This window comes from Panthera uncia, chromosome D4 (genome assembly GCF_023721935.1).
Source record: "Panthera uncia isolate 11264 chromosome D4, Puncia_PCG_1.0, whole genome shotgun sequence".
Taxonomy (NCBI): Eukaryota; Metazoa; Chordata; class Mammalia; order Carnivora; family Felidae; genus Panthera; species Panthera uncia.
The window spans coordinates 56129593-56154878 of record NC_064807.1 but is presented as its reverse complement, the minus strand read 5'-3'; the positions used below and the strand labels follow the sequence as shown (position 1 = coordinate 56154878).

At 48.7% G+C, this 25286-nt stretch overlaps 3 protein-coding genes across 6 annotated transcripts in view; 2 read left to right on the top strand and 1 right to left on the bottom strand.

The window, feature by feature from the left end:
* The first annotated feature begins 1707 nt into the window (after nt 1–1707).
* LOC125931740 (olfactory receptor 13J1-like) lies at nt 1708–2869 on the top strand. Its single transcript, XM_049644297.1, has one exon. It carries the CDS (start codon nt 1931–1933, stop codon nt 2867–2869), a length of 939 nt encoding a protein of 312 aa, XP_049500254.1. The 5' UTR covers nt 1708–1930.
* A 4044-nt stretch (nt 2870–6913) lies between these two features.
* TMEM8B (transmembrane protein 8B) overlaps nt 6914–25286 on the bottom strand; it is a 34782-nt gene continuing 16409 nt past the window's right edge. For 2 of the 4 annotated variants that reach the window (XM_049626229.1, XM_049626207.1), the window contains 7 exons: nt 25002–25095; nt 24694–24817; nt 24459–24601; nt 24011–24189; nt 16306–16452; nt 16056–16172; nt 14878–15801 (listed from right to left, as the gene is read on the bottom strand). In XM_049626229.1, coding sequence (XP_049482186.1) covers nt 15424–15801; nt 16056–16172; nt 16306–16452; nt 24011–24189; nt 24459–24601; nt 24694–24817; nt 25002–25095 — 1182 coding nt within the window. In that variant the 3' untranslated portion in view covers nt 14878–15423. Of the gene's footprint in view, nt 7205–14877; nt 15806–16055; nt 16173–16305; nt 16453–24010; nt 24190–24458; nt 24602–24693; nt 24818–25001; nt 25096–25286 lie in introns of those variants that run through there. The other 2 variants (XM_049626224.1, XM_049626216.1) reach the window with 2 other exon arrangements.
* On the top strand, nt 11134–12574 carry LOC125924149 (olfactory receptor 13C7-like). Its single transcript, XM_049632670.1, has one exon. It carries the CDS (start codon nt 11558–11560, stop codon nt 12572–12574), a length of 1017 nt encoding a protein of 338 aa, XP_049488627.1. The 5' UTR covers nt 11134–11557.

Here is a 25286-nt window from a genome sequence, read left to right as displayed (position 1 = left end):
TGGTGCAGGCCCAGTAACACCCAGAGACTCCATACTGGGAAGGATTTTTGTGACCCTTAGCATGGCTTAACAGAAAGAGAGAAAATAAAAAAGGAAGAAGTATGTCCATGGGAGAAGTAGGCTTCCTGTCACTAGAGGCCCGCAAACAGAAGCAGGATGAAGCTAGGCATGGAAATTGGAGATGATTTCTGCATAGAAATAGTTTGAATTTAGTGGCCCGGGAGCATATTTGTTCCCCTAATGCCTAGCATGATGACTGTAATAGGAGCTCAATCTCTCCTTCATTCTGGAATGGATAAACACAGGAGGAGTAAAAGAAGGAAACTCTCATGCAAGTGAGGCACAGACAGGAACTGGTGCTCACTCTAGATCCGGGCTTGGACAGCGTGTCCCATGGGTTTATTGACATCTTGCAAGTGTCTGAAACACTAAGTATGTCCATGGGACATGTTGACACATGCTCATTACGTGGTAAGAAGACTGAGGGGAGAATGTGGGAGAAAGATGTTCATCCATTGTGATTACAGAACAACCAACATTTGGTGCTCGACAGAAGCAAATCTCTGCCGTGAGCATGATGTCAGTGCCATGCGTTTGGGAGGACTAGATTCTAGGCCCACCTTGCCAGAGGCTTACAATATGACCTCAGCTTCCTACCTGTGCAATGAGATCCAATGGATTCACCTCTCAGGGAGTTTTCCATGCAGATGCCTTAGGAATTCATGAAGTCAAAGCAGCTCTAGCTCAGGCCCAGAGAAAATAGGAGGTTTGGGGCCAGGCCAACTAGTCCTTCAAATTTCAGCTCAAAAGCCTGTGATGAAGGCAGATTCTGAAGGTCAATCCACACACAGTAGCTGACAAACAGGCCCTGTGGAAGGACAGGTTGGATGAGCCAACTGATAAGCTCAGAGATCAGCAGCCCCTCCAATGTGAGGCACAATGTATGCTTCATGCATGGAGACCAGAGCTAACCTGAAGACACAGATCAGATTTCTGCAGGCTGAGAAATAAGGGAAAAGGGCATTCCCAACAGTGGGAACAGTATAAAGCATCTCAGAGGTTCCTTAAAGCCAAGAGGAACCTCAGGAACCATCTAGCCCAGGGATTCTCAAGTGTGGCACTGTGGCCAACAGAAGCAGCATCACCCAGACAAACTGAGTGAGAAACTCTGTGGATGGAACTCCACAATCTGTATTTTAACAAACTTTCCAGGTGATTCTAGTACACATTAATTTGAAGACCTCTAATCCAGTATACTTTTTTCCAAACTATGTTAATAGAATACTTATGTGCTGTAGATTAATGTAAAAAGAATGATACCCATGGTCAAATAAGTTTGGGAACTACATGCCCTGTACCACTTTTGGAAAGTTACAAATCACATTGGCATATAAGGCTCTGAGAAGTCCTGCAGTAAAGAACTTTATTTACTTTCACTTAATCTAGTGGTATCTCAAATTAATTTTTCAGATTGCCTACTAACATTTCCATTAACACTCTCTTAGGGAAATGCTGATCCAGATCAATGCTCACTTTTCACGTGGATGAATTGCGGCCTAGAGGTGTGCAAATTGTCCAAACTCGAGGACAGACTGTGCATAAAAGCTGGAAAAGGCCCAAGCAATATACTTCAACCCAAAAGATGTTCTTTTTTTTAATGTTTATTTTTGAGAGAGAGAGAGCACGAGCAGGGGAAGGGCAGAGAGAGAGAGGGAGACAGAGGATCTAAAGCAGGTTCTGCAATGAGAGCACAGAGCCCAACACAGGGCTTGAACTCATGGACTGTAAAGTCCTGACCTGAGCCAAAGTCGGATGCTCGACTGACTGAACCACCCAGGCACCCCAACCCAAAAGAGGTTCTGTGGGCTCTCCACCACCGTACACCCTCTTTCCCTCCATCCCAGCTGTGTGCCCCCCTGAGCACTGCAGTATGGAGTTGGTCAATAGGACAGAGATCTCTGAGTTCTTTCTGAAAGGGTTTTCTGGCTACCCGGCCCTGGAGCACCTGCTCTTCCCTGTGTGCTCAGCCATGTACCTGGTGACCCTGCTGGGAAACACTGCCATCCTGGCAGTGAGCGTCTTAGATGTCCGCCTGCACACGCCCATGTACTTCTTCCTGGGGAACCTCTCCATCCTGGACATCTGCTACACGTCCACCTTTGTGCCTCTGATGCTGGTCCACCTCCTGTCAGCTCAGAAGACCATCTCCTTTATTGGCTGTGCAGTCCAGATGTGTCTGAGCCTGTCTGCAGGCTCCACAGAGTGTCTACTGCTCGCTATCATGGCCTACGATCGCTACCTGGCCATTTGCCGGCCACTCAGGTACCCCGTGCTCATGAGCCACCGGCTCTGCTTATTCTTGGCGGGAACCGCCTGGGTCCTCTGCCTCTTCAAGTCGGTGACTGAGACGGTCATTGCCATGAGGTTGCCCTTCTGTGGCCGCCAAGTTGTTAGTCACTTCACCTGTGAGATCCTGGCAGTGCTGAAGCTGGCATGCGGTGACACGTCAGTCAGTGAAGTCTTCCTGCTGGTGGGCGCCATTCTGCTGCTGCCTGTACCCCTGGCATTCATCTGCCTGTCCTACATACTTATTCTGGCCACCATCCTGAGGGTGCCTTCAGCCGCTGGGCGCCGCAAAGCCTTCTCCACCTGCTCGGCACACCTGGCTGTGGTGATGCTTTTCTATGGCACCGTAATATTCATGTACATGAAACCCAAGAGCAAGGAGGCACGCGTCTCTGACAAGGTCTTCACGGTCCTCTATGCTGTGGTCACACCCATGCTGAACCCTGTCATCTACAGCTTGAGGAACACGGAAGTGAAGGAGGCTGCCAGGAAAGTGTGGGGTAGAAGTTGGACCTCCAAGTGAGGGACACCTGGGCTCTTTAGGGTAGTGGGTAGAGGGAGGACAGGTGTGGTGCAGGGCTGTGTGGCTGGAATCTTCACCCCAGAAAGCAGCATCGAGTCCCACTGGGGCCGCCACAGTGCTCACAAAGTGCTCACAGTGCTCACAAAGCACCGCTTGGTTCCTCCCCTGGCATGGCATGGCCTGGCCAGCTCTCGGCACCACCGCCTGCACCTCTACAGCGGCTCCTGGCTGGCCTCAAGACTTCACTCTCAGTCTCCTTCCACTCTATCCTCCCTGGGGGATAGATAGAGGGGCCTCTAGATACAGGGGCCTTTTTGAAAAGCACATGTGATCACACCCTCTCCTGACTGAAACCCAGTGGCTGCCCACTGTCCTCAGGACAAAGCATAAGCTTCTCAGTGGGGCATTCAGGGCCCTCACAAGCCGGCCCTGCTAGTCCTGACTAACCCCTGGGCTCCTGCCCCACATCCCCCCTCCTGACAGCCACACGTGCCAGCCAGGTGTGAGCCCCGGGATTGGCCAGCACTGCCCAGCTCTGTGCTCTTTTGGCTCTTCCCACGAGGCAGCACAACTCCACATGTAAAAGGATGGCCTGTCAAGGGCCAGCTCGAATGCCACCTCCCCCACAAAGCTTTGCCCCTCCCTGAGCTCCTCGTGCTTTATTTTCAGCGTTACTATAAGAGCAGAGAGGGTAAGAAGCCACTCTGGCCCACAGCCCAGCCCTGCCCAACCCTAGGCCTCCCATAGGTTTCTTAAATACATTCACGAACACATCAGTGTAGGGGTGATAATGGCAGAGCCTGGGGTCCTTCCTGAATCTGAGCAGAGCTATGTTCAGAGATAACAGGCATGGTACCCAGGGAGGTGACAGTAGAGGAAGTGATGAGGCCCAGAATCCATGATTTCCAGACCCGTCTGGCCACCAGGGCACCCATCACCCTGAACAGCCCAGGGCCTGTGTTCCCGATGTCTCTCTTGAGCACGAAAAGCAGCCTCTTCCATGCCTCCCAGCCCAGCATCCAGGCCTCACCTGGCTTTGGGGAGACTTGCTCTATCCTTCCTTACCTCATTGCAGGGATCCTGCCAGAGCTGCCCCTTCCTGGTGCTCAGCCTCTTCTCAGCTTTCCTTTCTGAGAACTCAGTGAGCACACAGCAGAAATGGATGCAGATTCACAGGGCATCTCCCTTCCCTGCCCCCCTCTGGCCTCAGTGGTACTGTCTGCGTGATGGGGAAGCTAGCCTTGGCCTCCAGGAAGCAGTCCAGCTCTCCTGCCTGCCCCCCGCTGCAGGAAAGCAGAATCCTTGCTTGAGCCCTCTGTTCCCCTCCAGTCCCTCTTTCTGCTTCCCATGTCGGTCAGAACAGAGGCACGGAGGAAAGAAGCACAGCCTGCTCGCTGAAGCTCAGCCCTTTCTGACCAGGCCAGAGTGAAGGCTGCCCACAAAGATGCCCAGCTTTGATGCCAGGACAAGAATCTGGATGTTATCAGGTGGGCATTGGGGGTGTTAAAATCACATTTACTTTTAGATTAGTGATTAGATATCATTTTCACCGATGAAATTGGTGAAGAACTTTTTTACTGTCCGTTGGTAATGAAGGTGCAGTGAAGAAGTAATGTCATCCACTGCTGGTGAGGGTGGGAATAAGTTAATACAAATTCCTGGCAAAATCAGCCAGAAGTATGGGGGCGCCTGGGTGGCTCAGTCGGTTGAGCGTCCAACTTTGGCTCAGATCATGATCTCATGGTTTGTGAGTTCGAGCCCCGCGTCGGGCTCTGTGCTGACAGCTGGCAGCCTGGAACCTGCTTCAGATTCTGTGTCTCCCTCTCTCTCTACCCCTCCCCTGCTCGCGCTGTCTCTGTCTCTCAAAAATAAATAAATGTAAAAAAAAAATCAGTCAGAAGTATGAATCAAAAGACTTAAAAATTGCTGGACTCTGTGACCTAACACGTCTACTTATAGGAATTAGTCTAATATGATCATTAGAGGTGCAAAGATCTATGAATAAGGATATATATATATATATATATATATATATATGGACATTAATCACAGCATTATTTATAGTAACAGGAAGTTGTAAGAATCTTAACATCTAATCATAGAAGAATGTCCAAATAAATCTTGGTGGTGTCCAATAATAGAATATGATGCAGCCTTCAAAAAATTCTTATTTTCTGAAGAATATTTGATAATGGAAAATGCTCCCAATGTAGTTAAATAGAAAAAAGCAGAATTCACAACTTTGTATTCACTGTGATCCCAATATTATTTGTTTAAGTATTTTTGTTATGGATTTATGAATAAGTATATATGCAAAAAATTCTGGGAAACTATGACAAAATATTAAGAGTTTCCACTGGGTGATGGGGTTAGATAGGATTGATAGGTTAGATAAGGATTGTTTCTTTATTTAACTAATTCCAATATTTCCAATATTTATAACATGAACGTGACTTAGAACTTAAAAATAAGGTGATTCATTTTTAAGAAATGGATGATCTCCTGGCTCCAGAGTAGAGCACAGATGAGAAGGCCTCCAGCCTGAGGGACATGCAGTGAGGAAGCTGTTGCCATAATCCATAAGCCAGGCTCTCATGAGGCCTGACCAGGCGGGCAACCAAGCGGAGAGAGGGCAGCTGGGAAATATTTGGGATCTACAGATGACTACAGAGGTGGACGAGAGAGAGAATGGCTTTGTGGGTTGAAGCTTGGGTTTCAGGCTTATTTGGGTGGGTAGCACTGCTGCCCCTTGAGACAGAGATGGAGAAAATGAGAGCAGTGAGGGGATGGTGTTGGGTTCCAGGTGTCCATGGGCAGCAAGAGGGCACTGGTCCATGACCATGTAGAAAACAAATAGTACCAATCTTCGAATGTTTTACTTTGACCTGTGATCTTGATAAAAATTCCAAAAGACAAGACATAGTATCACGGGAAAATCTGTAGCTGCCACTGTTTTAGTGAAGGCTGTGTTGTAGTTCCTAAACTGCATCAAGTTGTTATTCTTTATTGTGAAGGAAAGGGAGGGGCACCTGGGTGGCTCAGTCGGTTAAGAGTCCAATTCTTGGTTTCGTCTCAGGTCATGATCTCACAGTTCGAGTTCGAGCCCCACATCGGGCTCTATGCTGACAATGCAGAGCCTGCTTGGGATTCTCTTTCCCCTCTCTCTCTGCCCCTCCCCTGCATGCTCTCTCTCTTTCTCTCTTTCTCAAAAGAAATACACTTAAAAAATTTTAAGTGAAGGAAATGGAAAGGAAAGGAAACATAAGGAGATAGGAAGGGAAGAGAAGGGAAAGGAAACCTATAGAGACCCGTGATTAAATCCCTGACTTAATCTCCCTCACAAGTGCTCAGGGCCTCATACTCTAGACAGCGATTCACTTTGCTAAACTTTCACGAGTCCCCATCCTCACAACATTCCTGAATGAAGTGCCCCTTTTCACAGACCAAGACACGCAGGCCTGCGGCAGGGGGTCACAAACTCCAGTCCTCAGATCCAAGGGGCAGGACAGCAATGAGACTCAGTCAGAATCTGTCCCGTGTGTCTCCTGTGCCCACCTCACTGCAACCAGGCCCTCCTGGGAAAGCACAAGAATCCTGGGGTGTCCAAGCCCCACAGCTCCCAAACCCTCAAACTTGTGTGGTTCCAGAGTTTGAACTTTAAATTGGGCAGGGACTGAGAGGTCCCCCGGGGCCCAGAGCAGGAGAGCTGTGTGTCAGGGGACCAAGAGCTGGTCCTGGAGGCCTTGGCCCTGGCCCATCCCAGAACAGTGTGTCTGCTTGTAACGAGCTCAGCACTTGCCGGCTCTGTCTCCCAAGCCTCGGGTCAGAACACCTGGCAGCCTGCTCCAGCTACCTGCAGGTGCTAATGTCACTGGGCAGTAGGTGTGAGGTAAGGACAATCGATCTAGCATGTGGGCTGTTCTCATGAAACCTTTTTTCAGTGTATGAAAACCGGAATATTTGCTTGTGAAAGAGGACGTAATGATACTAGTAATATTGGCTACCACTTACTGATTACTTATCATGCGCCAGGCTCTGTGCTAAGAGCTCTGAATGCCTTGTCTCGTGGATCCTCAAAACTACCCCACAAGGGAACACTATTCTTATCTCCACTTTACAGGTGAGGAAGGTGAGGCTCGGGAAACTGTGAGCAAGTGGCAGGTCTGGGACTTGGACCCTGGTTGGTCCGACTCCAAAGCCCACACTCACCTGCTCTGCCATCCAGCGAGGAAGTAGTGAAGCAGGAATCCTAGATCCAGTCATGTCAGGGAACTCGTAACGGAAGCTTTGGTCCTCTTATTCCCATCACCTTTCTTTTAAAATAATTTGTGAAGCCTAAAATAAAATATCAAATGGTTCAAACTAGTCGCCAGTCAATGAAATTGATACAATTTTTACCTTGCAAAGTAACCCTGGGTCTGTCAGACCTCAGGGTAGGAAGTTGCTAGAGAGAGTGAGGAAATGTTTCAGGGGTTGCAGAGTACTAGAAGTCACCTAATTGAGTGCTTCCATTCACAGAAGGAGAAATTTGACCAAGGTCATACAGCAGAATCAGAACAAAGGCAACAATCACTCCTGTCCCAGGGCTCCCAGTCCTAGCTTATGGCATCACCTTGACTCTCAGGAGGTCTAAATCTAGGGAATGGAATTAGACAATTATTCTCAGACACTCGGTTTGCTATCTCTGTGTGAACCTGATTTTCCAGAACATGACAGAGCGTGAGACATTGGCAGATAGATGCCAGAGTGGTTTTCTGAGTGTACTGTGAGATAATATCGTACCCAAATACTCAGCAATATTTCAGGTTCTCCTCCTCCCAGCATGTGGTAGGATTACACAGGGCCAGTGAAGTGTGGGCAGATGTGACACATGTCACTTCTGGGGCGGAGCATGTAACTGCTGGTGTGAATGCCCTAGTGTGTCCTTCCCCAGCCATCACAACCTGTGATGTCCAGATGGTGGAGCCTCCATCAGCCAGGATCTCTGAGGAAGACAACATGGAACAGAACCCCCTAAAGACCTACAAAGGACATGTAGCATGAGAAAGAAGTAAACCTTTGTCATGGTAAGCCACTAAGATTATGTGTTACTGCAGCAAAACCTAGCTCATCTTAACTGATGCACCCGGGAAACAGCAGCCACTCTCTGGTGTCCCATCTTGTGGCCATGGAGCAGAGTCAAGCTGTCGGTTACCTGGACACATGGCATTTTCTAGATACAGACCTATTTCCTTGGGGCCATAAGTCTGTCACCCCATGAGCTGGTTCTAATTTCCATGAATGTATGATGATCAGACTCCTAAATTGTGAGGAAACCCACTACTCTCTGACTTAGCTCTTCAGAAAGAGCAGGTGCCGTGACAGGGAGAAGACTGGCACCCCCAAAGTTCTTCTCCCAGCAATCACAACGGTCGCATCCTCTGTTGCTGTGTGTGTGTTGGTGGGGGAGGTGATCTCAAAGTGAGACATCTGGGACGAGGGTTTGGAGCAGCGGAATAGCACCAGATCTCAAATGGCAATCATCGACACTGCCTGGGTGCAGGCACTGAGGGTAACAATGATGAATCGGACATGACCCTTTGATTAAAATAGCTCACAGTCCCTTGAGAGAGGGACAACACACTACAATGCAGGGCAGAACACAATTAACCTGTGCTTATAGCGGTAAGCATCATGTTGTTGGGATGGTCAGTTCTAGGAAGGCATCAGAGCAGGCTGTGCAGAGGAGGGGTGTGAGAGCAGAGCCTTGAAGGATGAGTGGAAGAGAAAGGCCTCTCCAGGCTGAAGAAAGAGTATGAAGAGGGATGAGATAGGAGTGTGTGGGGTTTGTCCATTAATGGGGAGTGGTCTGGTGAGGCTGGAGCAGGTGTGTGTGTAGGGGAGATGGGGCAAGCGGGCAGGCCACAGCCTGTTTTCAAAAGCCCTCAAATGCCTCTGCCATTCCCACTTGGTCTTTTCGTTAGAGAGGAGGGTGAGGAAGAGAAATGTGGGGACAGGTGGTTTCCCACCTTTCACCTACTTGGGAACCCCCCCCCCCACCATGCGTCCACACACACACACACACACCCGTGTCAGGTATCAGAATTTGAGGTTAACATAGCTCAATTTGTAAAAACACACCGAGTACAGACCAAGCCCTTATTCTTGCATCTGAAATGTTGTGGGTATAATCCATGAAGTGATAACCTAGGAAAGGTGCTTCCTTTTAACTTCTTTACAGATTTCAAGTTTTACTTTGTCTTTACATCCTAGACTCAAAGAGAATCTCAGAGGTTTCTAAAGCCCAGAGAGAGGAAGGGACATGCCCAAGGTCACCTAGCATGAGGGAATGAGTGTAAAGTATTAGGACGGAAGCCACACCAGCCTCTGCTGTATTCTCAGCTCCTAGCACAGGGCCTGGCATGTAGTAACTGCTCCACAGTTATCTGTTAAATGAGTGAATGAATGAGCCACCATCATACTCAGGCAATTCTTTATCTTTTTGCCAAACCTCAGCAAGAGAAACCCTGCCCTTAATTGTTCATGTGGATAAGATGTAAGGTCCAGCGCTGACCCAGATTAATCAGCTGCCTCTGTATCTCCAGAAACACCCTTAACAGTCACCCTAATTCAGGCCAGAGAAGGGAACAGTGGCACCGGCTCTGGGGATGCCGGGGGTCATGACAGACGCTGGAACCCTTGTCAGGAGGTGGCGAGCACAGATCCAGCAGGTGCTCTGTGACTGAAGATGCAGCCTTTGATCTGGATCCTCATACAACATGTAGCACTAGGCAGCACACTAGCACCTTTGCGGGTCTGCCTCATCTGAGCTACACAGCACCTCCATTTTTCAGAGGGATTCTGAGTCTCAGATAAGCCATGTGACTTGGTCAATCTCACGCAGCTAATTAGTGCTGAGTGACGCTGGGGTGCAAAGCTAGGTTTTTTGAATCATGCATTGAATATCTGTTGAGTGACTGCTCTTGGCATCACTCACTGTAGGAGGTGTGTGAAGGAAGGAAATGGGGTCCTGCTCTCTAGTAGAGGGGACGGGTGCACAGCACACTGTAGAACAGAGGGACAACCAAAGGTGGAGGGACCACAAGAAGGGAGCATGTAACCCCTCATGGAGCAGGGAGAAGAGAGACAGAGAGAACGAACAGGGCTCTGAAGGATGAGCAGGAAGCCCCCACTGGGGAAGGGAGGGAGGACCTGCCTCTAAAAGGGAATGCCTGGATGGCTGTCAATTAAGCATCTGATTCTTGATCTCAGCTCAGGTCTTGATCTCAGGGTTGTGAGTTCATGCCCCGTGTTGGGCCCCACAATGGGCATGAAGCCTACTTAAAAATAAATAAATATAAAAAAATAAAATAAAAGGAAACTTCTTGGGCAAGATGTAGCACTGGGAAAAGACAAGATTCATTCAGCAGAGGATGACCCGTCAGCTCCTACAAATGCTAGATGCAATGAGGAAGAGGAATGAGGGGAAAAAATCCAGCCCTGACAGACAAACAGAACTCCAGTGCTGTCACAGGACAATGGCCTCACAGTCAATCCAGGAGTGAGGTGACTATATCTTCTGTATGTTAAATGTCACACTCAGCTCCTGTTTCTGCTTTAAACCAGGGGTTACCTGGGCCATAAGACAGCCTTCCTGCCTAACAAGACTGCTGTACCTTAGGGACATTAGGGCTCCCTCCTGACACTGGCATTTCCCAAGGAGGCAATGAGACCAGCTCAGAAGAGCAACGAAAGCCACCTGAGAGAGAACTGCCACCTCTGCCTACCCCTCCCTTTTAAAACTAGTCACTGAAAGACAACGCCCCTGACAGATTAGAGCTTGGTGTTCCCTCCTCCTGAGACATCATTGTCAATATAATTTATTCTATAAGGCAACATGGAGGCCAAGAAGTGAGTCACTTGGCTTGCATGACCAGGGTTAGATCCTGTGACCAGTGGCTCTACTGGAATTTTATGTTCTTATATGATCTTCTAAAAATCAATGGATGAGGGAAGGAAAAAAAAATTGATGGATGGCCTATCATTCCTTAAAGACAGATGACCACACATCAGGCTTACACATCTTGTGGAGTGGAAATGTTTGACCCTTAATGCCCAAAGGAACACTAGATGAGCCCATCACCCATCACCCACAGGCCTTCCAAAGTTCATCTCACCTAATTCAGGGAAGAAAGGGGGCAACCTTATGATAGGTGTGGTATGTTTCTGTCCATTTATTTTTCTTACTGATGTACCCACAGCACCTAAACAAGACCTAGCACAGAATAAGTATTCAAAACCCATGCAGCAAATGAATGAATCTGAAATACCATGAGCAAAATTCAACCATATGGAGTCATAACCTAAAAAAGATGCTTCCCTTAACAGCCAAGGACTCTTTATATTACAATGGAGTGTGCCAAACATGAATCCTACCCTTGTCTCCCCTGCACCCACCCTGGGGAGAACAACAAAGAGTCTAGGGGTCTAGAATGTGCCTCATCTCCCTAAGTTACATCACAACTTGAGGCAGAGCTGAGGGCCAGCTTACAGGCCTTTAGTCCAATCCTCTCATCAGATGATGAAACTAAATTGCAGCGGCAGGGCTGACCTCCCCCCAGGGCACACATCCAGGCTGCTTGGCTCCCAGGTCAGCAAGAGATTTTTCTGAGAGCTCTGTGGTCCAGACAGGGAAGGAGGGAGAATGAGATGGCAAACCAGACGGCTGTGACAGAATACATCTTGCTGGGGCTACACGAGCACCCTAACCTAGAGATGGTCCTGTTTGTGCTCTGCCTGGGCATCTACTCCATGAATATGCTGGGGAACTCCCTCCTCATCGGGCTGAACATGCTGGACCCCCGCCTGCACAGCCCCATGTACTTCTTTCTCAGCAACCTCTCCCTCATGGACATCTGTGGCACATCCTCCTTTGTGCCTCTCATGCTGACCAACTTCCTGGGAGCCCAAAGGACCATCTCCTTCCTTGGTTGTGCCCTGCAGATGTACCTGACCCTGGCGCTGGGCTCCACGGAGTGCCTGCTCCTGGCTGTGATGGCATATGACCGTTATGTGGCTATCTGCCAGCCGCTTAGGTACCCAGAGATCATGAGTAGGTGGACGTGCTTGTGGATGGCAGTGCTGAGCTGGGGGACAGGTTTTGCCATTTCACTGCTGCAGTCCCTTCTCACCTGGAGCCTCCCCTTCTGTGGCCACAATATCATCAATCACTTCTTCTGTGAGATCTTGGCAGTGCTGAAACTGTCCTGTGGGGACATCTCTCTCAATGCACTGCTATTAATCATGGTCACGGCTGTCCTGACGCTGGCCCCACTCCTCTTCATCTGCCTATCCTACATTCTCATCCTTGCTGCCATCCTTAGGGTGCCCTCTGCCGCAGGCCGGTGCAAAGCCTTCTCCACCTGCTCTGCCCACCTCACAGTTGTGGTGGTTTTCTACGGGACCATCTCCTTCATGTACTTCAAGCCCAAGGCCGAGGACCCCAACCTGGATAAGATTATTGCATTGTTCTATGGGGTCGTGACGCCCTCACTAAACCCCATCATCTACAGCCTGAGGAATGCAGAGGTGAAATCTGCTGTCCTAGCCCTGCTCTGGGGAGACCTGCTCTCCAGGAAATTGTCCCACCTTCCCTGTTGCTCTTCAACTGTGTCACGCAAGACAGCTAGGTCCGTCATGGTAATGACTTCAAATCGAAGTGGCTGAAACCCACAGGGTTTGTTTCTCACTCATGTGGCAGGTCATCAGCAGTAGACTGGGCGGGCGGGTCTGCTCTGAACCATTGTTTTCATCCCTCGGGGTGTCAGGATGATAACGCAGCTACCACCTGGAACATTGCTAGTCACCATGACAAAGCCTGGCTGGCTCTTCAAGCTTCACTTCCACTTTATCCACCAACGCAAGCACATGCCATGGCTAACATCAAGGGGGAGGCGAAACACACTCGCCATGTGTCTGGAAGGAGCGGGAAGACTGAGAAATCTGTGAATAGCCTAACGGTTGCCATGTCATCCTACAGTCAACCCAAGAGCCACTAGAGACGTGCCTTCCTTTTCTCTGACCATCACAACCCCACACATCGAATTAGTCACTAAGTTGAGAAAATCCACCTCCTAAGAGCTCCTAAATGGGTCCCTTCCTTTCAATGACATTGCCTCGAAAAACCTTCACTATCTCTCTCTCAAGTATCACAACAGCTGTGTCACCATATTTTTGTCCTCCAAACTCTCTTCAAAATCCTTCCTCTGCACTAGCTAATGCCCATTCAAAAAAACCCAAACAAAAACACCAAACTGATCATGCTACTCTCCTGCTTAAATCCCCCCAGTGGCTCATTTCCCATGGGATAAAAACCAGACCCCACCTCTCCATCCAACCTCATACTGGCTGCTTGCCTCAGCCCCACTCCGCCCACACACACTCTCTGGGCCCAGGCCCAGCCAAACTATTCCCAGTTCCCCAACAACTATCAGTCTGCCCTGCCTCTGTGTCTCCCCCTTGCTCTTCCTTCCTGTGTCCAGACACTTCTTGACCTTTAGCTAACATCTACTGGCCACTCATCACAGACCAAGCGAGGCACAATACTGTGTCCTAAGTGCTTTACTCACTGGGGACCATTTGGAATGACAGAAATCTCAGTGGAGGAATGCAATATGGACACTGGTGACCAGAGAGAACCCTCTCCCAACACCTCGGCATTACGGAATCATTCAGCCCTCACTCAAATCTTCCCCCCTCTTCCTGAAAACCCCTCTGACTCCTCCTAGCTGGGTGGGGTCTGTCCCAGCTCTGTGTCCCTCTTCAGTGCCTTCTGTACTCTGCAGACTCTGTTCTGAATCCCAGCTACTTGGGTTCATGCAACCTAATGACCTGAGTCTGTACAACCTAATATGAAGAAAATGTATTTCTGATATGGCTACAGACACCTAGCCCACATCTCTTGGCTCACCATTCAGTCAGCCACATCACTCTGCTCAGCGCCCCAAGGAAAAGAGAATGCAGAAAGCAGAGAACAAAGGGACTTTTCCTGGCTTTTGAGCTTCCTAGGCTCTAACGTCTTAACAGAAGAGTCTTAAGGCATAGACAAAAGATTAGGGAGAAAAACTGAAAAGGGAGACTTCTCCACCTCCAGATTATTAAAAAATTCCCTAAGCTAGGGAGAAGGGAGAGAGAGGAGAGGATGCAGCAAGGGCACTGGCACAGAAGGGTCCAAAAGGAAGAGGCCCTGGGCCCCAATCCCGAGGACAAACCCCTGGACAGGGTTCCAGGATCTGAAGGATGGAGCAACTCATGCCTTGCTGGTCAAGTAAAACTCCAAGTAGTCCCCCAGAGGAGAAATGGCTTCGAGGGCAGCCGAGACCTCACAGGTCTTTGCATGTAGCACAGAAGTCAGGAGAGCCTCAGCACTGAAAAGGGTTATGCAGATGGCACAGGAAAGCGCTCGGGGATGGCCTGCCTGCACTGCTGCCTGGGGACCAGGTAGAATGTGGGAACGCTCAGGGGATGGGTGCAGTGTGGACCCGGTGACCAGAAAACTCTCTCCCAACATCTCTGCATTATATAAGACCCTTAAGACTCAGCTGTGACCCTTGTGGAAAGAGAAGAAATCCCAAACTGACAAAGGATGTTTCTCAGGCAAAATGGGGACTCAAAATAGAAGTTATGTACCGTGATATTTCTTGCACATTTGTGACTTGTACCTGCTAATCCAATTTCCTGAGACCTCAGCTTCCTTTCCTGTTGGGTGTGGGCACCACAAGGGAGGTCTGTCTCACTAATTTAAATCATGTCAGCACATACATACACACACACACACACACACACACACACTCACTCACTCACTCACTCACAACTCCCTACTCCCAGTGAATGCAGCCAGCCATGAGAGGGCAAAAGCCTCAGGCAAAAGCTCCAGCAGCTCATTCTGGCTGGGTTCCCGCCACCCCTGCTGATTGCCTCAGACCCTCTCTTACCCTCTCCTCCCCACACCCTTGGCCCCAGGAAAGAAGGCAGCACAGAACCAGCAAATACTTCATTGGAGACACACCAGACTCCACCTGCATCAACTCAGAATACCAGCCGCCCCAGCCCCAGCCCCATCTGTCCTGCAATGCCCCTCCCAGCACAAGACAGCATGGCACAGCCCAGATGCTGCCTTGGGAAGGAAGCCTGAGGCCAGAGTTGCTGAGCTGCTGGGAAGATCTGGAGACTCAGTTTCCCCAAGATGGACTCCATTTCCTCGGGAATGATGCCATGTTCTGAGAGGGCTTTGTCTCCCGGGGAAGGAATCCATGTCCTTAGGAGGGCTCCATTCCCTGGGAAGGACTCCGCACCCCTAGGAGTGACTCCTTGGTCCTGAGGGGCTCTGTGGCCCTGCACAGGCTCCAGTCCTTAAGAAGGACTCCATGGATGCAGGAAGACTCCAAGCCTTCAGGAAGTGCGCCAGGCCCCTAGAAGAGCTCCATGTCCTCAAGAAAGACTCCGTGGCCTCTAGAAACACAACCTGTCTCTTATCCCTGGGACGGCTCCACATTCCCAGGAAGGGCTCTCTGCCCCTAGGAAGGGTTCATATTCCCCAAGGGCAGGCCCAAAGACCCCCCCTCAGCTGGCACAGATGCTGCTGACAGTGGCCCCTCCTGGGCCCACAAGGCCCAGCTCCTCCTGCTCATTGATGCACAGCTGGTAACCGCAGCCCCGGGCCCGGGCTCCAGATGGGACCCGGTGGTCAGTCTTGGCACGTGGGGGCAGCAAGAAGCCCACACTGCCAGCGATGAGCATATGCCAAATGCTGTGAATGTAGAAGTAGTTGTCTCGGGTCTCCACAAAAGCATAGAGTAGGACAGCACTGCCTGCAATAAGGCTGCCCGGGCACAGGTAGAAAAGCCAGCGGCGCCACGTGGGTGGGTAGCAATGCCGGCGGCGGACGCTGCGTACTGTCTGGGGGAAGCAGAGAAGTGGGACTCAGGAATACGAGGCCTTGGAACCCGAGCCAGAACTGGTCATTCTCAGGCTTCCCTGGAGCCCTGGTCGCGACCTGAAGGCACCTGCCAAGACTGGAGTGGGCACCACGAGCAGCGCCATGATGATGACCGGGTCCAAGCCCATCTTACATTGAGGACCAGACACTCAGGGCCCTGCACCCAGGTCCTTCTGGGACTCCCCCCTCCCCTAGCCCTCCCAACCTTACCCAGGCTGTGGCCAAGATCCCCAGGGCGAAGAGACTGGGTCCGAGCAGGTTCCAGAGTCCATGCCGATCAAGCTGTAGAGCCATAGACAGCAGCATAGCCCCCAGCAAATACAGCACCTGGAGAAAGAGGACTCCGGGGGCTGGGCCGGGTGGGAGAGGGGCACTTGGCAATGCCCCCAGGGAGAGGTTGGGAGTGAATTTCAAGTAGACTTTGCCTACGGTTGTCCCCCAGGGCCCACTCTGGACTGACCTGCTTGACCACAGGCTGTAAACGAGCCATGGCAATGACAGTGACCCACACCGACATTAAGGAGCCCAGGAAATCACAGAACTGCAGCACATCGTAGTCCATAATGCAGAAAACCACAATGCCTGGCTGGTCACAGGCATGGTAAAACTGGAGGAAGAAATGACAGGCATTGAGAGAACCTGGGGCAGTAGTCCAGGTCCGTGAAACTGGAGAAAGAGACCATGAGGGTAGTATACTGCTGTCAGAAAAGCAGAGGTCAGAGATCACAGACTGAGCAGAACTGGGAAATGCCTGACTGACTCCCTGCTTCTGAGAAGAATGTGGTAGGGAGGCCTGGTCTGCTTCACAAGCTGTATGTATCTGGCAGCCTCACCCTCCTAATCTTTCTGCTTCTGGAATGTACTGTGGTGAGCACCAGGCAGGCAGGGGATCCAGGTCTGTCAAACTGAGGCCAATCCTTCCCTACTTCTCATGCTCGCCATGGGTCCCACCTATAATCCCCACCCCTGGCCCAAGCTGTGGGGCTGGACTCTGATCTTGTGGCCAACCCAGACCCTAAGCCACCCCTGCATATCCCAGTCTCCCCTGATAGCTCAGCCTCATCTTCAGATGCATTCATCTTCAGGCTTACATTACCTGGCCCTCTTCATCCCCTCCCACCCGATGTCATGGGCGGAGAGATGAAACAGTAAGGAAAAAGGCAGTCCCTAGGCCATGGATAAGAGCATGTCACTTTACACCACGGAAAAGAATGTAGGGAAGGGACAGTGTCCACCTATCCTCCACCGTGGGAAAGATGGTAAAGAGGAGAGTATTCAGGAGCTTCAAAGGGGGTGCAGAGGACACAGGTGGAACTGGATCAGACTATACTGGGCACCCCCATTAAGGAACCAAGGTCTGCAGTCAGCCGTCCTTGGTCTGTGGTCCCAACTCCTCTGCCTCTCTGGACAATGCCTCTGGCATCCTGTGTTCCCTTATTTGTAAAAAGGGCTACCCAGGAATAACCTGAGTTCTCTTTGCCTTAGAACATTTACTGTCACCTCTCTCTGAACTTCCATGTAGAATTTATGTGATTTATTTATTGGTATCAAACACTAATCACATGTATGGTTTTAGGACTATCTTTGGTGCAAAAATGACGGGAACATATATCCCTCTGTGTCATGTGCTATGAGCCCACCCAAAGACAAAACAGGACCTATGAGGACAAACAGCTCCAGACTGAAAACGAACATCATGGTGGCATGCTCACTCCCCCATCACCTGATACTGTCCCTGCTCTGGGTCAGGAAGACTAGATCCTTATGGTGATGAAAGAAGAAAATTTAAATGCTATAATGGGAGAAAAAAGGTTTTTGACCTATATAAACGATGAAAATCTACTCATTGGAGCTGACCTTGAGACATACTAGCAGATTTTAGGGGATCAAAAAAATTTCTTAAGATTCTGTGAAACAGTATGCTTGATCTCTGTCCCCTGCATGTCACCCCAGGTCCTCAGGGAGCCATGGCTACCAAGGGCATCTCTTGATCAGAGAAACAAGCTGGTGTCATTGCCAGGGTTGGAATGAAATACATCAGGCTGAACTGAAGCTGGGGCAGGAAAGCTGTGTTGTACCACCCAAAGGTGGCCTTTGAAGCAGCTTCATCACTGACTGAAGGGACCCTTTAGGTACAACTTGCAGCCCAGATCAACTTCTTCATCATTCTATTGAAAGGCAACCCTACATCACAAGGACTCTCTGAGTCCCAAGAGAGGTGGCCTTACAGACCTCAGTGAGAGAGGTAGCCCAGCCTTCCACAGGCATAACCTTGGCTGTGGGTGGAGGGCAGGGATATCCAGTCCACAGGTGAGATAAGAGGTAGCTGAGTAATATCACAAGTCATTCTGTTCTGGCAGCAATGGGTCTCTGTCGCTTCTGGGAAGAATGGAAGTGGGAGAACCTGGTCTCCTGCTTGACTGCATTAGAGTTGAGAATGAGAAGGTGGAAGTGAGGTCAGGAAGAAGAGTTCAGGAAAAAACATTCTATCCTGACCTCAAATGACAAACCATGACACCCCAGCCTTAATCAAACAGTATCCCCTGTAGAAAAAAGCAGATGGAAAACAGAAGCAGGTCTGTTGTGAAAACTAGAAGAATCCCATCCAGGTGCAGAGCTGCCGACAATAGAGTGGGAAAACAGACTCGAAAGTTCAGTCTCTAGAAACAAAGGATGAGAAAGAAATTGCTAAGTTTCTTTTTAGCTTGTTGAAGATTTCATCCAGTTATTCAAATTGTAAAATTTGCACCTATGACAAAGGAAGAAATGTGAATAATGTAAGAATAGGGAGGAGCTAGGAGTTTAGAAAAAGAAAAAAAATGAAAAAGAAAACTTAGGTGTATTAATTGGCATTGGGAAACCTTGGGTTTGATTCCTCCAAATTTTAAAGTCCTAAGCTTATGTATCTGTCTTCTGTCTTTCCCTTCACTTTGGAGGTAAAAATGCTGTCCCTTCAGAAAGAGATTGCTTTGGAATGATCGTGTTTTGAGTATCCCAGGCTTTTAAGTTTGGGAACATGGCTCCCTCTTACATATTATTAAACTGAGAAAGTGAGTTCTTACTGGGAAACTCTGAGAGACTTTTCATGGGAGTCCGCATCTGCATTAATATTAGTGTTTGAACACACCTAAAAGATTTATTTTATCAATTTTTTCTTTCTCTTGTATGTCCTAATTAATTGAGAGTTAATTCTGGTTCCTAATCAAATCAATATTTTGGTCTTTTGCTATTTTAGCTATTGGATATTGATTATTCTCTACCTCTAAGACCAGATATAAGTTCTACAGCTACTAAATTACCCAATACTGTTTTCTGATTTGGATTTCATTTTAAAACATTAATTCTACATTTCAGCCCTCACCGAGCACTTGCTCCTATCTGCCTGACTTTCAAGTATTTAGGAGGAAATGCCCAAACTGGGCATTTCTGGAATGCCCTTTCTGGAAGAGGGACTTGTAATAAATCCTTCAATCTGAGATAAGAGAAGATACACATCAGCAGAAGAAAAGTAAAGCCGAATCACCTAATAGTGAAGACACATCTAAAGGAATAATTAATTGAAGGCTGAGTTTCTCCTAGGAATTTCTCTGCACTGAAAAAAAAGAGTAGGGGATAATGGAGGGCTTGTCTCTGGAGTAGAGAGGTTTGGAGAGCAATCATTTCACTAGTATTCTATGGCTGATGATTCTCCAAGCATACTAAAAGGTCAGAGAGATTGTTTAAGGTTGTAGGAAACCCATGGGGGTAGAGTTAAATTAAAATTGCAGCGTGAGGAGAACACCAATCCTGATCTGGCTACAGTTACTGCTGAATGTCTAAAAACACCATCAGTAAAGCCCATCACTGACTCCTTCATGGGGCACAATTTGCTAGGGAAACCAGCCAACAACCTGTGTCAGCTTACTTCATTGAAACTCCTCAACCTGGAGAAGACAGCATCTTGTCATTATATATTCTGGGATATACATATTTGCTTCCACCTGCTCTATTATTCGTGTAACAGAATCCATTATCCCTTGCCGTGGTACCCCATTTATTACCATCTTTAACCAGGAGACACAATTTGTAGTCAACAAAGGAAAGCAAATCACTCACCACCACAGACTTCACTGGTGTAAACATATTGCCCATCTCCTGGAAGCAACCGGCTGAACAAAACACCAGAATGGCCTCCTGAAGGCTTAGTTATGGTGTCACCTGGGAGACTCTACTCTAAAAGTCTGGAGTACTCTCCTGTATGTTTGGTACCCAGTATGTGCTCAGTAAGCTCTAGTCATCTTATACTTTATGCCATATATGTTCATGAAAGCACATCCCTACTGTAATAAACTTTCCTCCATGCAGAAATAAAGACACAAACAAACTTGTAATATCGTTGATCCGCTGAAAATTATGGGCTATTTTTTACATTGGTATTCCTCATGTTAGCAGCAATAAAAAGAAGTGATAGAAATAACACAGGAAGATAAGGGAATATTTAAGAAAAAAAATTTAGACTACAAATTGGCTTTTGTTAATATAATTCTAATTTAATTTGATACTTCCTCAGCTTTGGACAGTTCTTTACTTATGAGGTAATTTTTGAAAATTAATGTAAATTTTTTTTCTATGGAATTTTACATTTTTATAACCTAACTGTAGAGTTCATCTAACGCTTCAAAATGGAGTATCCAGGCACTATAGAATGTAAAACTGAAAATGCAGATATATTCAATCCATGCAAAGATTGGAATATTTGCACTCAGGATATAATGGAAGTTACTGCTACTCTTTTATGTTCTGCTTCCATTTCCTCTTGGAAAAAATCATGGGATTTTGCCAAGGGCCACTAAGAATGACTTGTGAGGTATGAGGAACAGAAGAGATATGAGAAGGCAGGCTTGTAGCCAGGATGTCAGCAGTCAACAAGGAAAGCCCCAGACATCAGCTCTGTCTGGGTCTTTGGGGAGCGGATTGTAAGGATCCGACTAGCACTGTGAAGGGCTCACGGCTTTGGACGGCATGCGTTAGAGTTGCACAACTGCAATTATTGATAGATTTCCCTTGATGACTTCTTGTATTTGGTTATATTTTCTGACCTTTTCATTGGTTCCTACCTTTTAAGAATTTGAGAACTATTTTAATTTTTTTAATGTTTATTTATTTATTTTGAGAGAGAGAGAGAGAGAGAATGTGTGTTTGTGTGTATGTGTGTGAAATGGGAGAGGGGCAGAGAGAGAGGGAGAGAGAGAATCCCAAGCAGGCTCCATCAGTGTGGAGCCCAATGCAGAGCTCAATCTCATGACCATGAGATCATGTCTTGTGCCAAAATCAAGAGTCGGACACTTAACCAACTGAGCCACCCAGGTGCCCCTTGAGAAAAAAGAATTTGAGAACTATTAAACTGAGGTCATAAGGTTCTCTACATACTTCAGGATTTCTGAAAAACTGAAGTCAGGTTAGAAACTTATCAATTGCCTCGCTGCCTTGGTACTTGGAGAACAATATAGCTTAGTGATTACATGTGAGGGATCTATGGTTCTACCACTCATGTTACACCTCAGACAAAGTAGGTAAACTGCCCTCATCTGCAAAAATGGATGATAAGGGCACCTATTTGGGTTCCTGGGTGGTTCAGTCAGTTAAGCATCAGACTCTTGATTTCAGCTCAGGTCATCATTTCACAGTTCGTGGGATTGAGCCTGAGTCAGGCTCTACACTGATAGCCTGAAGCCTGCTTGGGATTCTCTCTCCCCCTCTCTCTGTCTCTCCCCTGCTTGTGCACATGTGCACTCTCTCTCTCTCTCAAAATAAATAAACTTTTTAAAAAAAGTACTTATCTATTACTCTAGTGCTATTGTGAAAACTCTGTTAGCAGTGCCTGACACACTAAATGTTATTTTATTATTACCGTTATCTGAACTGGTCTTGCTACATACAAAATCAAGTGCTGGATTTGTGACCTGTTTTTCTTTTAATGTATTTTACATATTATGTAATGTATTTTGCATTTTAAATATTTTACATATTTACACTTTGAACTCCTAAAGAACAAACCTACTGTCTACTTCCATGCCCTGGATAGGACTCGATGTGCTACTCCCAGGTGTAGACTGTCCTCAATTTGAAGACAGGGAAGACTGTCATCTACTGCCCTGGGACTGTTACCTGCAATATGATCAATGGGTCCTTAAATGCAGACTGTGGAGGAACGAAGTAAGTCTAGACTAAGTAAAGAATGGGAAAGGAAGAGAGATGGGAACTTGCCCAGGAAAACTGGATGACTAGAAGCTCTACATGTTGGCCCGTGTGGTAAAAGAACAGGGGTTAGAGCAAGACTTCAGGCAACACCTCAGAGGCCAGGATCTTTTCCTTGATCTTTTGCTTATTATCCTGTGTGTTTCTCTTTTGTAAGTAGGCTCCACACCTGACATGGGGCTTGAACTCACAACCCTGAGATCAAGAGTCACCTGGTCTACTGACTGAGCCAGCCAGGCATTCTGCTTATTATCCCATTTAAGAAAGTGGAAGCTCTGTATGTGACGTCAGTCACTGTAGGCTCCCCTGGTGTTCCAACTGGGGAAAAGGCCTTTTCTGTCAAGGACAATTTGCCACTGTATCCAGAATATGAGGAGTCATCTGGTATACTAAACCTTCTAGAGCCAATGCCCAGATGTTCGTGCAAAGTGCAGAGAATGGACACAGTCTCCCCACATGCTCCAGGCTCCTAACACACTCAGGTACTCTTACTAACTGTGGATTCCATTAGATCTGCATGCATCCAGGAGTGGGCTGGTGGAACAGTTGTTGCTAGAGGATTCGGTAGCAACAGTATAAAGGGAATCTGGCAGTAAAGAGAAACACTCTCTACTATAAAAATAGAATGAGGCACTGTCAGAGCAGGTCTAAAAGGGGTGGGGGGCAGCCAAGCAAAATTGGAGTGTGCCCTTCTCACCCAGCTGAAGAGGCCAAGGTCTCTCTACAGGGCATGGTTATAGCCTCCTCTTCCTCATTTGTGCATGAACATCCTAGAGGACCCTACAGCATGCCCCTCGATTCACCCCCTACTTTCTCCTGAATGATAAGTAGGACTTTTGTGATTTGGACATATGTGTGATCTATTAATGCTGAACAAAACGGAAACACATATTGATTTTTGTGATCCTTGTTGCCAAGACAAGAGGAAAGTCTGAATCTATCTAAGATTTCTGCAGTGCTCATAAGCAGGCACTATATGTCACCAGATGCCAAGAGTCCAGAGATGAGCTGAAAAGATCCCTAGATGAAGCATCTCAGGGGGAAAATCTACATGGGGGTTACATCACAGTCGCAGGCTCACTCCTCTACCTTTTCCTTTCACTGTGATGCTTGCTCTAATATGAACTTTTCTGTTTGTGGAGGAGTGGGAAGACACAGAGAGGGGATTGTGGACATTCTGTACTGGGAGGATAAGGATTTAAAACTATACTAATCTTCATCAAAATATGCTCCTTTGAGCTGGAATTTTATGTCACACCACCACTTCCCATGATGGCTCAGGACGTAGCTGAGTCCATAAGATTCCTTAGGATCCCAAGAGCCAGAATGCTCTATAAACTACCCAGGTAGAGACATCCTCTCTGTCTTCCAAAAGCTCTCATGAGAGATCAGGGAGGCCATGGTGACTAAATGGGGATACACCTTCTCATACCATAAGAACATGTTGAAGATGCAGAAGTCCCCAGGACAATGAGGAACATGAACACAGTGTAGCTAGCCCTCACATCATGAGAAGTGGAGACTCCGTACAGAGACATGGGAGAAAGTGCAAATCCCTTGCCACCGTTCAGAGTGGAAAGGTGAAGCTGTAGACACCATTCCATACCATAAAACAGCCAGGGTGTTTAAGTAAAGGTCTCCTTGGCCCCTGGGGTGTGACACAGCTGGAGAACACACACTGTTTCTAGTGGCTGTTGCTTATCTTAAGTTACAAACGGCCTTGTTAATTTATCCCAATGTGCCTTACAAAAATCACTATAGTCTTCGCATGCCATGACACTGCTGTAGAAGACACCGTTGAAAAGGAGACATCCTCATATGATGAAGGTGTAGACATCCCCACATCCGTGGAAAACACGGTGGAAATGCAGACCCTCACCCATCACCATGAAATAAGGACTTGGTGAAGACACAGATGCACCGCATACCGTGGAGAAGAACATGGTGAAGGTGTAGACAGCAGCCTCCAGCACATATCGGCTCCGAATGGCCAGGACCACGGGTGGCAAAAACATGAGGTTGCTCAGGCAGAGCAGAAGTGTGGACAGCAGCTGGAATCCATAAGTGAGCGCATCTGCACTGTCAGTGCAGCCCCAGCCCCTCCACCCTGCGAGGGGGGAGAGCACAAGGTGGAAGGTGGAAGAGGGCCCAAGGCAGCCATGGTTGGGTTCGGGTTGGGCAGACACTTCTGCTGGCGGCCTCTTGCCAGGCGCAACGTCACAGCCAGTAGTGGGTGGTCTCACCCTAGCTCAGCCCTCCAGTTCTCTCCAAACCCATTCTCAGTTCCAGCTGCCGCCCCGCAGTCCAGACCATCCCCCCACACCCCCCACCCAGGAGCCCACCGGCGCGGCTCCCTCGCCAGCCCAGCCCGCTCACCGGCCTTGCACTCGCAGGCCGCGTACAGGTAGTTGTGCGTGCGCAGCAGCTTGCACTGGCCATAGGGCCCGCAGTCGTCCACGCAAGGGGACAGGAAAGTGCGCAGCCGCACCTCAGCCGTAGCGTTCCGGCACCGCACGTACCTGCGCACATGAGGGCCGTGGTCACCTGCGGCCCCGGCCACTACTTCCCTGTCCCAACCCCGCCCTGCGCCGCCCCGCCCCGCTCCGCTCACCGAGGCCCCACGCCGCACAGAGAGCGGAGGGTCAGGAACCAGGTCCCGGTCTGTGGGAAGGGGATTCGCAGCCTGGCCACTCTGGAAGTGGCACTGACGGAGAGGAGGAAGCCAGCCAGGGACTCTTAGAGAAGGGAGAAGAGGGCATATATCAGTGAGAGGGAGGAGGAGTCAGTATGGGGTCAAGACCTAAAGAACCTTCACCCACCTGACCCTACTTCCCTAGCCCATCCTTTCTCCATACCATCCCCTACTGCCCCAGCCCCAGACTTAAAGCCTCCTCTGCTTCTCCCGTTCCTCACCCCCACCTTTAGAACAGGTCACTGCTGCATCCCCCAGGCTCAAGGGCACCTCGTGAGTCAGGCATCCGAACACTGTCACGTTTTCCTGGCGCAGGGAGCTCTGAGGAGGGCAGGTATGAAGAAGAGGCAGTCACACCCTCCAAGCCCTACCACCACCCCACAGCCCCCAGACTCCTACACCTGTTAACCCTTCTCCAGAAACCCCTCCAAGAGCTCGCGGGACATCCATTCCTGTAGGTGCTCTCTACATCAAAGCCTGCCTTTCTCCTTCTCCCCGTCTTTTTCTCTCCT

What these genes read in the sequence shown, in the direction of transcription:
- LOC125924149 (XM_049632670.1), top strand. Translation starts at nt 11,558, where the DNA reads ATGGCAAACCAGACGGCTGTGACAGAATACATCTTGCTGGGGCTACAC.
- LOC125931740 (XM_049644297.1), top strand. Translation starts at nt 1,931, where the DNA reads ATGGAGTTGGTCAATAGGACAGAGATCTCTGAGTTCTTTCTGAAAGGG.